The sequence below is a fragment of the Miscanthus floridulus genome, chromosome 3 (assembly GCF_019320115.1).
Source record: "Miscanthus floridulus cultivar M001 chromosome 3, ASM1932011v1, whole genome shotgun sequence".
Taxonomy (NCBI): Eukaryota; Viridiplantae; Streptophyta; class Magnoliopsida; order Poales; family Poaceae; genus Miscanthus; species Miscanthus floridulus.
The window spans coordinates 137,822,088-137,835,831 of NC_089582.1; the positions used below are offsets into that span (position 1 = coordinate 137,822,088).

The 13,744-nt window shown below is 45.1% G+C and overlaps 2 protein-coding genes and 1 non-coding gene across 4 annotated transcripts; all 3 read right to left on the reverse strand.

The window, feature by feature from the left end:
- Positions 1-284: 284 nt before the first annotated feature.
- LOC136547139 (uncharacterized) lies at positions 285-829 on the reverse strand. Its single transcript, XM_066539109.1, has one exon. It carries the CDS (start codon positions 774-776, stop codon positions 471-473), a length of 306 nt encoding a protein of 101 aa, XP_066395206.1. The 5' UTR covers positions 777-829; the 3' UTR covers positions 285-470.
- Positions 830-5,438: 4,609 nt separating this feature from the next.
- TRNAN-GUU (transfer RNA asparagine (anticodon GUU)) lies at positions 5,439-5,512 on the reverse strand. The gene has a single exon. It is a non-coding gene; the product is annotated as a tRNA-Asn (tRNA).
- A 1,100-nt stretch (positions 5,513-6,612) lies between these two features.
- On the reverse strand, positions 6,613-9,544 carry LOC136547140 (glycine-rich RNA-binding protein 10-like). 2 transcript variants are annotated; one of them, XM_066539110.1, is made up of 5 exons: positions 9,450-9,544; positions 8,808-8,951; positions 8,626-8,694; positions 8,430-8,536; positions 6,613-7,499 (listed from the first exon to the last, which is right to left on the reverse strand). In XM_066539110.1, exons 2-5 carry the CDS (start codon positions 8,914-8,916, stop codon positions 6,828-6,830), a joined length of 957 nt encoding a protein of 318 aa, XP_066395207.1. In that variant the 5' UTR covers positions 8,917-8,951; positions 9,450-9,544; the 3' UTR covers positions 6,613-6,827. The 2 variants fall into 2 exon arrangements, with proteins under 2 accessions (XP_066395207.1, XP_066395208.1); XM_066539111.1 differs by having other exon boundaries at positions 8,808-8,967; positions 9,450-9,533.
- Positions 9,545-13,744: the final 4,200 nt, after the last annotated feature.

Below are 13,744 nucleotides of genomic sequence, written 5' to 3' on the forward strand. Positions count from 1 at the left end.
AGGGATAGAATGGATTCCAAGCCAGTTATGACCTTCTGCAGAAGGATACTTATCAAGTTATGATCCAAACCAGTTATGTTGGCACAGCACATTTGAAATACAGTCGATGGCAGAAATGGCAAAATATAAACATTAGTGCAAATGTCAATGATGTAATGCACAAGTCATTCAGGTAACCCAAAAGCATGCTATTAATACCAACTCCGGAGTGCCACAATTTACTGATTCCAGCAGAACACCTTCAAAACCACGCATCCCCTAACTCAAATTTAAGAAGACAAGCAGCAGCTTTTCAATGACTCAAGATGCAGTTCATTCATACTGAATACTTCTTTCTTTTAATTAGCAAGTAGCCAAGTATACAGTATATAGTATATGGATAGTAGCTTACTAGAACAGACGATCCTAATTTAGCCATTCATCGGCAGACATCAGAACCAAATCTTACAAGATAGATTCCTCGTTCCTCTCTACGGGACGCGGCCACGGTTGAGCAGTCCAAGCGTGTGTCGCGCAGCCTCGACGAGGTCACGGATGTTGTGGAGCGACCTCTCCTCGGCGCCGAAGATAAAGATGGCCCGGCACTCCGCCTTCTTGGTCAGCCGCGCCGCGTGCTCCAGCGGTAGCTCCGGCGAGTTGAGCGCCCGCAGGATCTGCCGGTACAGCGACAGCACCACCGGCCTGTTCCGCGCCAGATCCTCCGCCGTGGCCCAGATCAGCCCGCTGCCACCGCCGCCCTTCGCCATTCTTCCGGCGCCGTGGTCACCTCGTCGCATCGCCAACGGGAGCGAGAGGGTTTGCGTAATTGGGTTGAGCGGTGAGCCCAATCACCAGACTTGTTGTGGCAGGCCGCCAGCTGCACGGTTCGTCAGCATGCTGACCTGGGCCCAGGCCAAGATTTCATCTCGGGCTGACTTATCCCGCAGGCCCACTCAAGGCCACGAGCTCTTTGCGCCGTCCGATTGCAACAGACGGCTGCCGCCCGTGGTCCAGCAGAGGCTTCACGAGTACAACAGAGAGCAGTTGTCGCCGCGAGTTGCATCAAAAGCCATAGTTGAAGAAAGAGGAGACACTCAGAAACTGAGGTTTACGAGTAGATTTCTTATTTGGCGTATTGCTGATACCTTCTGTCAATAAATTGTTATCCATGAAAACTAAGAGGTATGTATAATCTGGTTGTTGCTCAACTGCTCACCATGTTATGCTCTAGCATATGAAAAGTGCAAGTTTCCCATGCACGTAGTCAAGCATGTTATATTGAGAATGTGCCTACATAATGGACACTATTGGAATTTGGAAGTAGTATGAGCTAGCATTGAAATTAGTTGGTAAGTCATATGCTCAAGAATTCTGTTCAATGCCAACAAGATAACAAATTGTGTTGAAGTCAGTAGGTTTTATTTGGCCTATATTCAGTTCCAGGCTTCTTGGTTGATGCTAGCACCAGTAGTTTTGGATTACATGTAGTCTGGATGAAGGCATAGGCAGGGGCGGATCCAAAGGGGGGGCTGGGGGGGCTGGAGCCCCCCCTAATGGCTTGATTTCACCACTAATTACTGTAGCAAAAGCTTGATTTCACCATTAAATCTTCATGCAAATCAACATCTCCATTGTTTTAGCCCCCCTTATCCCACATCGTGCATCCGCCACTGGGCATAGGTGATAGTGAGCTGCCTTTTAGTAGGTTCATTGGTTCGGTCAGTTGGAAATATTTCACCCGATTCACGGCAACAAATCATATAACTTGCCACTGGTTTTGGTTATACGTATGCTGAAAATCTCATTAGACTTAAAATGGAGAAGCTGGAGTCGTTAGGTCAGACACTCCTCTTACTCTGGCATTTTTACTCTGAGGAGCCAAAGCTCCATAGACCCACCACCTTCTGTATGTTATAGGTGTTAAAGGCCAAACCCGTCTTCAAGCACTGGAAGCATGCTTACTTTTTTAAGAAAGCGATCTGTCAGCATAATTTGAAGACATTTAGTTATTTAATCATCCACTGAATGCTGACATTTTTTTCTTCCTATCTAATAATTGGTATTTATTAGCATCGGCTTTGCTTTGTATATGTGGACATTGACCAGCAGAACTGATCTTGTTAAGTTAAACTGGATTTTTTTGGTACTCTATTCAAAGCATTGCTTCATAATATTACATTCACTGCTTGTATTTTTTTCCTGGCAGATCAACCAAGCTGATTTCGAGTTGGTGAAAGTTATGCAAGAAAAGAAAAGGCTATCAGCCAAAATTGTCCATTCCCCTAGGCTATATGTTTGTTTGTTTTAAACTGCTACAGGCATAAAGTTCATTAGGAATTGAATGTGTTGGAACGCATAAGCTAAAAAAACTGAAAGCCATTCATACAAGCAACGCCACAGGTTCTAGAATTACTTTCCATAGTAGAACAGCAAGCCATAGTTTTCCTAACTGTCTTACTCAATGCAACTAGGACTAGCAAATATGCTGCCATCCTTTCAACTGTCGGAATGACTTTATCTCTTCACGGTTCACCATAACTATGACTGAATTATTCATTCTAACAACAACAACAACAACAAGCCTTTTAGTCCCAAGCTCTTATGAAGATGAAACCCAAAAGAATTATTCATTCTAACAAATCATTGCAATTGTCACAGGTGCTCTATCTAAGATTGCATTCCTTTTAAAAAGTGTTCATTTTCCCCAGAATCATTAGTCACTTCTTTATGTGCTATGAGTGTATTTTTTTGATGTGCGTACATTGTCAAATTGCTTGGATCAGAATTATGAGCTTCAATCAGATAATCAACTTGTGCTAGTTTCCGTAATAACTATGGATTTTATTTTCTATAGCAAAGAGGAGCCTTGAGGAGGAGAAAGCAGTCCGTGATGAGTTAAAGAACTTAGAGAAGATGGCAAATCATGAAGTCCAAGAGAAAACCAATACTCTTGATACGTATACTAAGGTACTCTTTATGATGCGCTCTTCCTGATGCTGATTGGTGCAACAATTTCACACTTGTTGATATAAATTTCTTGTAAACAATACAGATCATGTGCTCACGAACAGTGTTTTCTTTCTGGTAATCTCGAGTTCCTATTTAGTTCTCCCCACAGCCTCGGATCATTCTTTTCTTACTGCAGGTGATGGGCAATTGCTCAAATGATCAAATCACAAGAACCATTTGACATTTATTATTGTTTCTTGTGAGGCCTGACCTTTCTTATTCCTGTATACTCCATTGATGTAGTTGCATGATAAGCATCTTTATTTTGCAGGTTTCTGAGAAACTAGCGAAGCATCTCTCTAAAATTTCTGCTGTACATGAAAAAGTATGATTAGCAGCAAACTTTCCTGCATGCAAGATTTTTTTTCCTTTGGCTGATTGCACGCTTGAGTCAAATTGGTATAACAATGACTGTACAAATATATTATTCATGCTAGAGTGCTGGTGCTAAAGCTTCTGATAAGGATGTTAAAGCACACAAAGAGAAGACTAGTGATCAAAATTTGGAGGTTAGTATCTTAGCATTGCTGCTGAATGGCAATTGAAAGGTTAGTATCTTAGCATTGCTCAAGTATTATCAAGTCAGTTCTTAGTTCAAATGTTATCACCACATTACTGTGCATGAACATCTTGCAATTAGTACTTGAGAACGAGGCCAATCTGAACGCAAAGGAGAAAGAAAGGATCAAAGAGTTGGAGAGAACAATCGGAAGATGACTTGCATTGAAATCTGAAGTTGAATCGGAGCACAAGTGCCTTGAGGAGAAACAAACAAAAATAAAGGAAAAGATTGAAAAAGGAGAAACAAACAAAAATAAAGGAAAAGATTGAAAAAGGTTGTTCTTATCCATGTTCTGCTGTTGAAATTAGAATCATTTTCGAAATTCCACAGCATGAGACATTGCGTTTATTGCTTTACATGTTACCTTTGAATTTGATCCATACGTTCGAGCCTGATTAGTAGCTGTGCGCTCTATAAATCTAGAAGGGAAAACATAGGCTATGCATCCATTACTTCATTTTCAAAGCCTGTACGCTGTTGTCATCTTTTTTATTTATTGTGCGTACCTCTTTCACAATTTCAGGCAGTATGTCCTAGCTAGAAGGCTATTTGATTTCCTAAAAGGATACTAGTCCATAAAGAACATGGCTATTTGATTTCCTAAAAGGATACTAGTCCATAAAGAACATTGGTTTCCTTGAGGTTGTTTGCTGATTAACAACCTTTTTCTCCAGGCTAACATGTACACGGATGGCGTCGATCATTCCTTCAAAGAGACTGATGAAGCTGCAGTGATTTTGAACACTAGGCCAGAGTGGCGCTTGATGTGTGAAGTGACCATCGGGCAATGGATCCGTGGACAATTAGCATAGTAATAATCGTGCTAATGTCCCGCTTTGTGTATATATACCTCCACTGGATCGTGTGTGGTCACTTTTGCATCTCGTTTCATGTTGCTCTGTTCGTGTGTGGTCAGTCGAACGCCTCTGTATATGTTTTTGCACCGCTATTTTAATTTAATCAGTACTAAATTAGCAGTGAAAATGGATATGTTAACCGGTGATGAGGTCTGGATTTGCTTGGTTGCAATTCCCAAGTCGTGGAGGACAAATCTAAAACACCACAAGTACTAGTCTCGACAATGGGCAGGCTCAACTTTAGTCACCTAGTCGAGCCCAGAGTGCCTAGTTTGCATCTACTGCATTTGTATAAATGGAGGTTAGATTCTGACTTTATTTTTTTAGCTTCGCAAGAATATTTTTATATAATTCTCTAAATTGCACTGGTATCTCTTGCGAGGAATACGTATTTATTTTGTAGGATCTAATTTAATGAAAAAAAATGTTTGGTCAATAAATCAGAAGTCATCACCTCACACTCACACTCACACCAGACAGGGCAAGAAGCTCGATGAATATATCCATGAATATATGGCGCCCTGTAAGGGACTGGACTCACCCAGCATTGAACTAAACAGCAAAAAGGAGGCAAAAATTGAAGGAAAAAAAAACGTTGCCACAGCCCTATGCTCACGATGAACTGAACGTTAAAAAAGTGGCTGAAACACAAAAGCTCACGAAGTCATAATGGATTGAGCGGTAAAATGATGGTAAAAATACAAAAGCTCACGAAGTCACAATTTATTGAGCAGCAGAAAAAAGGCAAAATAAAGAAACAGCTACAAGAAATCAGGTGCAAAAAAGGGCTAAAATTAAAATGGGGGAAAAGCCAAAAATAAATTTGCAAAAATATAAGAAAGCAGCTACATGAACTGAGGGGCAAAGGCAAAAAGAAGGCAAATATAAAAATGAAATGAGGTGCAAAAAAAGGCTAAAATAAAAATGTGGGAAGATGCAAAAAAGTTTTTTGCAAAAGTATAAGAAAGCAGCTACATGAACTAGGGGCAAAGGCAAAAATGAAAAAGGCAAAGGCAAAATGAAAAATAATGCGCTAGAAGGAGGGCTTGAACCTCCGACCTTGTGGTTAACAGCCACACGCTCTAACCAACTGAGCTATTCCAGCTTATAGCCATTTATTAAAATTTTCTTTGTTATTGTGGAAACAGCTAGCCTGCAATGGTGATCTAGTGGATGGCAACTGGCAAGTCCAGATAACAGAGACGTTACTGTTTCAGAGAGCTAGCATACAGTGGCAGATCCAGATATAAGAGGTGAGCTTCTCATGAGGATTCACCCGAGATTATTCCGTGTTATTAAAATTGGAATGCAGTAATTGAACATGAATTTTACAGAAATTATTTTATTTTTACAGAAAATATATAGAAATAAAAATAAAAATCTCACGCGAGAAGGCTTATGGCACGTCTGGATGCCTCGCTCCACTCGCGTGGCAGGGCTAAACAACCAAACAATCTCTCCTTCTCTTGCCTCGCTAGCCTTGCTCAACTTACCTCCCCTGGCAAAAGAACCAAACATACCACCCTAGCCATTGTCACGTGTTTATGCGGCTTTGTTCGGGCTTCGGTGCGTGCATGGCCTTTTTGTTAGACCATGTTTGAAACGCAGGAATAAAATATATAGGAATATGAAAAACACACAGGAATAGAAAATAAGTAGAGGTTTAAAATAGATAACTGAAAAACGTATGAATTTTGTGGGAAAGAGTGTTTGCCTGTTTGGAACGGAGGAATCAAAAATTTCAGTTAGAACTACCACATGAACGTGAGAAATGGGGTACGGTAATGATATTTTTTCTATTATAATAAACAGGAAAGTAGGCCTTAGACCAATGATCCTAAGCATCGCAGTACCGAGGAATGACCTAGAGCTCTTTTGTTTATCTCCTCTCTGCTCTTTTCGCCTCGGTCTTAGGCAAAATTAGAGCTCAGACTAGATGTATTTTTTTCCATTGTTTTGCTTAGGGGACCGAACCTTTCTTGGAATTGGAACGAGCGTTCCTCCATTCCAAACACTGGCGTCTGGAGCTCATCTGTCTGGCCGTGGAGCTGCAACCAAACGGCCCATGGCGGCATGCCACATTACCGACGTCAACTCCGCGGCGTCATTGGACTTGGACTTCTCCAGCTTGGCTCGGCATGTCAGAATGGCTAAGAAAATTAGCACCTGGACTAACATCATTTCTTGTCAAGAGGATATAACCACTTTTCTTCTCTCAAGATAAGATGTAACGCCAGCTAAGTGAAAAAAGAACATGCGTGCCTTGTCTGAAAACAGAATAAAAAGAACAAAGGAATATGTTCTATACCCTAATAAGCTCGAGCAAAGTTTTTATTTGCTCCATTTAGCACGGCCGATCAGATGCAGCTTGGAAAAAGAGATCTGCAGCATCGTGCGAGAGATGCAAGTACGCAGCACCCTCATTTACCCTCTGCCACTTCCTTGTCGAAGAAATCGCCCATCAGGTCGTCTTGGCCATTGTACTGCGGCTTGTTAGCTTCATAGCTTGCCCCGCCGCCATAAAACTCTCCCGTGCTGCTGCTGCCACTGTAGCCACCACCAGTCACATTTCCAGCGAAGTTGTTGCCACCAAAACGTCCACCACTAAAGCCGCCACCAAATTCTCCTGAGGTTCCACCACTGGAACTTCCTGTATTGTAGTTGGCTGCACCGTAGTTGCCTGCACCATATGGGTTGGGAGAAGAATTGTACCCACCAGTGTTTCCATCAGAACTGCCAGTGGTATTATACCTTCCACTGCTGCTGTATCCGCTGCTCAAGTTGTTAGCATAACCACCACTGGCAGCTCCATTGCCGTAACCATCATTGCCGGAATGTCCACCACCTGAAGCATTGTTGCAGTTGCCACCATAGCCACTGCCAGATCCAACACCGTAACCACCATTCCCAGCATAACCCCCAGAACTATATCCACCACCACCAACTCCAGAACTATATCCACCACCACCGCCACCGCCATACCCACCAGTAGGATATCCACCGCCACCACCAGAACCGAAACCACCACCTCCGTGTATCCCACCAGTGCGGTCATTGGCATGGTCCACCCTTATACTTCGTCCTTGAAGCTCCTGTATAAGATGAAATAGTTTCAATGCTTTGCAAACAGGCAGATTATTTATGTTTCAGGAAACAAAATGTTTATTAGAGACAAGTATCTACAACTTCGAAGCAAAAATAACTTTCCAAATCACTTGCGGTATGAAAATGAGAAATAACATTTTCTTTTGCAAATTCCAGGGAGAGGGTCTGATTCGGGAGAGTTCAAACTCCTGTATTCTTGCAGGATCTTGAACTTGTAAGCTAAAACAAATTGGTATAAGACTTTTTTTAGTCTAAATTGGAAACAACACAGCTCACCGAGAAACCCCTAATCTACCTCCAACTCCAGCTCCAAGAATTCTTGGAAAGCAGCTGCTCTCCCAAACAGGCCCAACCATTTTAAGCCAAACTAAAAATCATAAGCATGAATTAACTCTGTAGAAGCAATTCAAGTATTTGAAAAAAACGATTTATCTAATTCACTGCTCTGGTTTGCAACTCTTTTAGTGCTTCGGTCTATCAACTGGATTGTTGCATCATACACTAAGGACAAAAAACCTAACATTCATTGCAATAATATATTTCAATCCATACTCAAATCCAGCAAAAAGGGTCTGTGACTTTCCTAAGAATATTTTGGTTGAGACCATTATTTGTATATATGCCACCATATCAATCAGTGCTTTCAACAAGGAAAAATAATTAGCCCAACATTTTTCCTGGCTGAAAAATAATGGTTAATGGTTGCTTATTTCTTTGAGTGTTAGCCCAAAATATTTCTCTTAGAGTTTTAGTTTGCATGAAGTGGAGACAAATTGAACAGAGTTTGGACTTGGGAATTGTTCCTATGTAACAAGTGATGTGAAAATTGGTATTCAGACAGTCAGTTTGGAATTACCATTGGAAGTGAGACAATTCAAAGATGATATAGAATAAAACAATAGACACAAATGACATACCTTGCCATCCATGGAAGTCATTGCAGCTGAGGCTTCTTCAGTGGATGTATAAGTTATAAAACCAAAGCCCTTTGACCTCCCTGATTCCCGATCAGTTATGATCCGAGCTGAATGCAAACCAAGAATAGAAAAGTGTTAGACACCGATAAAAATGCCCGAGAAAAGAATACAAGTCAAAATAAATTGGAAAAATAACCTTCAAGTACATTCCCATACGCAGAAAAGGCATTCTTCATAGTCGTTTCATCTGTGGCATATGAAAGTCCTACAAGCAGGTTCATTAGAAACAGAATTAGATACTGAAACAGCATAGAAGAAAAGAAAGAATATCTTATAACCAGAAGGTACCATAGGAGAATAAAATCGATCTGAACATACCTCCAACAAAAAGCTTTGAAGACATGCATCTTACTGGCTGAAGCAGTGGAGAGCTAGCGGACACTGAAGTTCTCCTAAGCGCATTTCCGATTCTACTGACAAAAGCCATCCCTCAAATTGCACAGTAGAAGCCAACCACAGGCACTGAATGAATAACAGACTGTTCAGTGGTCAGACACAAAACTACTATCAACTCAAGAAAGAGAGAAACAGATTATTGTGCCTACTCTATGCATCTGTATCAGGGACAACACCACAATCAGGTCTCATTCCAGGACCTCAAGGATAATACCACCACAATTAGGTCTCATTCCAGGACCTAGACACAACTTTAACCCCTCACACACAGAGAGGCACAAAAAGAAATCCATTGATACTACATCGCAATATCTATAGAATTCGCACAATCTTGAGAATCACGGAACCTGAACTCAAACCGATGTTCTTACTCATACAGCTAACACGCTATACGGACAGGCAAGCAAAACAATCCATACTCCAAGAGCCCTCAACCAAGCACCGAAAATTGAAGGAACCAGGCCCGGAGCGCACGCCTCGAATCAACGCAACTCCGCGGCAGGTACGAAGTTGTTATTACTCTCGCGGCTACGATCCCAAAGACCGGGGCAAGAAATTTGTTACCTGTGCAGTAGGGCCGTGATCAATTGCCGTCGCCGCCTCAGGCTGTACAGAGCGGCGGCTTCCCAGTCGCCTCCCTAAACCCTACCGGAATGGCCTCCCGGGTTTAAAGTCGGGTCGGGGAGACGAACACCTATCGGTCCGGGCCACATCAGGCCCATGAGCACGATGGAACCAGCTGGATCGGCCCATTAAGCATAGTGACTTGTGGCCAGACTCCACACTCGTCTTTTTTTTCCCTCTTTTTTTCCAAAAAAAAAGGAAAAAAAGAAAAGAAAAGAAAAGAGCAGCCCGTTCTTCATTTCAATCAAAGCTCCCAAAGGTTAACCGCGATTAGGCAGGTCTGGTTACGTGAGCCAAAAAAAAAAGCATCAGTGATCAGGAGCAGCGAAAGATGAACTCCACTGCACTGCACTGCTGGAGCGGATAAATATGCCTCCGGAACCGGAAAGGCGAGCCTTTTGCACCTCCCTCCGTTGGCGCCTACTCTGCTCGCCACCACTTTGGCGTTTCTCTCGTCGATTCGGCCAAGATTTTCCTCCCGACCGCAGTCCGCAGTGCGTCACGAGCAGCAGCGATCTCTTCCTTTGGCTTGGCGGCGGCCTTATCTTGCTCGGCCGTCACCAGCGACAAAAAGCGCGACCTAACTCCAAACCGGCCCACGAATCACGATCCGTCTCGTTACGAATTCCAGAGCAACGAATCATGAAGCGTCACGGAAGGAAGCAGAAAGTAGCAAAGGACCGAAGCTCATAGTGCCATGCCACGGTCGAAGAAAACATTAGTACGCGTTTATAGCGTGCAAGCATGCACGAAATCTTTGAGACTTTTGACTCGTGTCCTCTGTTGCCACATGAAGAATCAGCGACTTGTTTTTCGTAGAATAACAGTAACATAACACACGACAGCCTAACACGCAACCGAAACAAAAAAAAAAAGTTGACAGACACGACGGCGCCTGAGACGAGCCAGCGGGGCGGGGCGGGGCGCTCGCGCACGCCACCACCCACTAGTGACACGCCAGCCCAACCCACTAGCGCGGGTGGCAATGGCATCGCGCATGCGCATGGAGCCGCCTCCAGTCCAGTCGCTTTGACCGCGGCCCGGCGGCACGTTGACGGCTGCGGGGCCCAGGCGGTCGACGGGGCGAGCGTCCGTCCGCCAAACGAACGGGGATCCTTTTCTCACCGTCGCGGGCGCCCTCGCGCGACGCTGACAGCGGTCCCCGTGGTCCCGACCTCGGCGCGGACACGGGTCGCTTTCGGAATTCCGAACCCCCGCCGCGGAAAGCAACGGGTGGGGAGGAGCCGGAGGGGGCGCACCAGCGCGCGGGCCGAGCGACAGGCACCGGGCACCGGGCGTACCCGCGTCCCGCCGAGCGCGGGGAGGACACGGGATCGGGCACGGACGGCGGGGATGCTGTGGGTGGGGGAGGAGCCCGGTCGGTTTGGGCGCGCGGTGTGAAAGGCGGCACTGGATTACTGGAAAGCAGAGGTCGCCAAGGCGGCGGGACGGGGGTGGTGGATGGATGGATGGGTGGATGGGAGCGGGGCTGGGCTGGGCGGGGGAAAAGCAAAGCATGGGGGGCCTTTTCGCCTTCCACACCGCCTTTTTCCAGAGTGGGGTTTTGCGGCCGCCCACGTTGGCTTGCTCGTATTCTCAGAAACGACCCTCACCCATGGGCCATGGTTCCCTACAGCTACAGCTATGTTCATCTAAGAAATGCAGGCGTGTGAGTGGCGACCTATCGCGTGTATAACGTGCTGTACCTTGGTAGCTGCTTGCTTGTGCTTGCTCGCATTTCCAAATCAAGTAATGTGCTGCTACCTTGTCTACCTCTACTAATTTTTTTCTAGCAACATAATCATTCTAGCAAAGAAGAAACATAACAACAGCTGCATATGTCGTTGAGCTTAATTTCACGAAAGAATCAGGAGAGTTTAGAGGCTATTAGCTCCTCGATACACTTGGTAGTTGAGCAAAGTAGGGTCCAATTTTACGCACATCTCTAGTGATTGTGCGACTAAACTAAGGGTCTGTTCGGTATGATTTTTGACTCTGTCAGCAGCTTCTGTAGAGAAGACAGAGGACTCCTATCAAACACTATAGGAGGAGGAGTCGTTTTCTAGCGGATAGTATACAAGCCGGACCAGTTTTATGCCATCAATCGGTCCGGAGGAACATTTGAGGAAGAACACTGCCAAATGGGTCCTAAGATACATGTATTTTTTCTTCGCAAGAGAACTAAGTACAAATACGTCATAATATAATGCACATCAACGAATAACCTCTTCCACTGCCCCCAAATTCTCCATCACGTAGATTATTTCTCTTTAATGTTATGGTTGCATAGTCATATACCATCTCTTCCTTATCTTCCAACTGACATTTGCATTTTTTTATGACCACATCCCTTATTTATATGCCCTTCCTCTTGACACCTAGGATAGAATTGACTGTTCCATTTCTTTACACTATATTTAAGTGCAATATGATCTTCTTTACTATTTGGTCCTTGCCAAATTTATCAAGCCGCTTATCAATTAACACATACGGAGTACGTGATATACTTGACAACTATCTACAATGGTACTAATTTTCTCATTTTAGAGTTTATCTATGCACACATCTTTTTTTTCTAGGCAATACGGGAGGTATGACGGACACCAACAAACTGGGTATTAGTTGGTTAACACTAGAGCAACTATTAACCGCAAACATTTTATGTTCCAACTTTAAGATAACCTAATTTTAGTTATCCGCCTTTATCTCAGAAACTTAAAGTGCCTTGAGTCTATAATTGACATGGCATTCGCTTTTTCACCTACATTGCCTCATGTAGAAATTCTAGGAAAAATTTTTCATATCTAACCAATAAGCCCACTCTGTATTATTGGAGATGAAATATGTTATCGGCAATCAACCTAGACACGTCCCAATGCTATTACAGTGCGTGCAATTTGAGGGTAACCGGAGGTGTTCGTCGTAAACCACACTGTGTGGGGTGCAACCCAGCCGGTGGGTCACATGCTCCAGCCTCCAAGCTTCCAAACGAAGCAACCTCCACTCCCACCACCTCCATCCGAGGGCGCAAAGCGCAAAACCCCATCCAACCCGAGGTCCCCTCCGCAAAAGATCCACATGTGCCCCGTCCCTCTCACTGTCGGCAGCCGTCGCCACACTCTTATAGGATTTTTAACTTTTTTTGCCATCGTTACGGATAACACTCCTTCGTTTATCAGCTTTACTAGCGCTCCTACGTAATTGCTATTGCAAACTGTGAACCTCCTACGTTTTTTGTCACTTTCGCTGATATGGCACGTTAGATGGGCAAACCAGCGTGGCAGCAAGTCTGAGAGCCCAAATTTGGCACAAATGACCTTTTTATCTATGCTGCTTCTCTCCCTCTACTCTTTGTCATGTGGGCCCCACGTGTCAGCTTCATCTTAGACCTCTAGCCATCACCACGCAGCGAGGGGAGGGTAAGAGCTCGTGCGGAGTCTCGGCCGCCTGCGCAACAGTCTGGGCACGCGGCAACAGCCTGGGCGTGCGGGCAACAGCCTGGGGCGCGCGATGGCCTGGGTGACGGCCGACGGCCAGTCCAGAGCACGCAGCGACAGCGCTCAGCCAGTTCCGACGGCGCCGAGCCAGTGCTCAGTGACGATGGTGACGCTGTAGGTGGCTAGAAACGGCGGTGGTGTGGCCATGTTCACGGGAGCTCAGTGCTCGGCTTAGGCTATGGCATTACGACAGGTGAGAACAAACTGATGCGTTCGTATGTCGTGGAGCAGCAGACAGCAGGTAGCTTCTTGGACAAAGGCCTTAAATTCCCTTCCATGCTCATCAGCGTGCTCGAACGCTAGGCAGTGTAGCCTTCAACACAGCAGGACATGGAGCGAGCCATTCTTGGCGGCTGAGCAGATGGGGCACGCGTCCATGGGGGGACCTCGGGCGAGTGGCACAGCCACAGGTGCTGTCACGGGAGCAGCAGCACGCACCCGCCGCCGCCGTTGCATGCCTTGCAAGACGAGTAGACGACGCTGCAGCCTTGTCGACGTACGCTGTGCGCCCAGGCCGCTGCGCGATGCGGCCAAGACTCCGCACGAGCTCCCCCTCCCCTAACTGCGTGGTGATGACCGGAGGTCGAAGATGAAGCCGACATATGGGGCCCACACGTCAGAGAGTAGAGGGAGAGAAACAGCACAGGTAAATACGTCATTTCCGTATTAAGTTAGGGCTTCCAGGTTTGCTGTCACGCCGGCGTACCCACTAGACGTGCCACATCAGCGTAGTGGTAA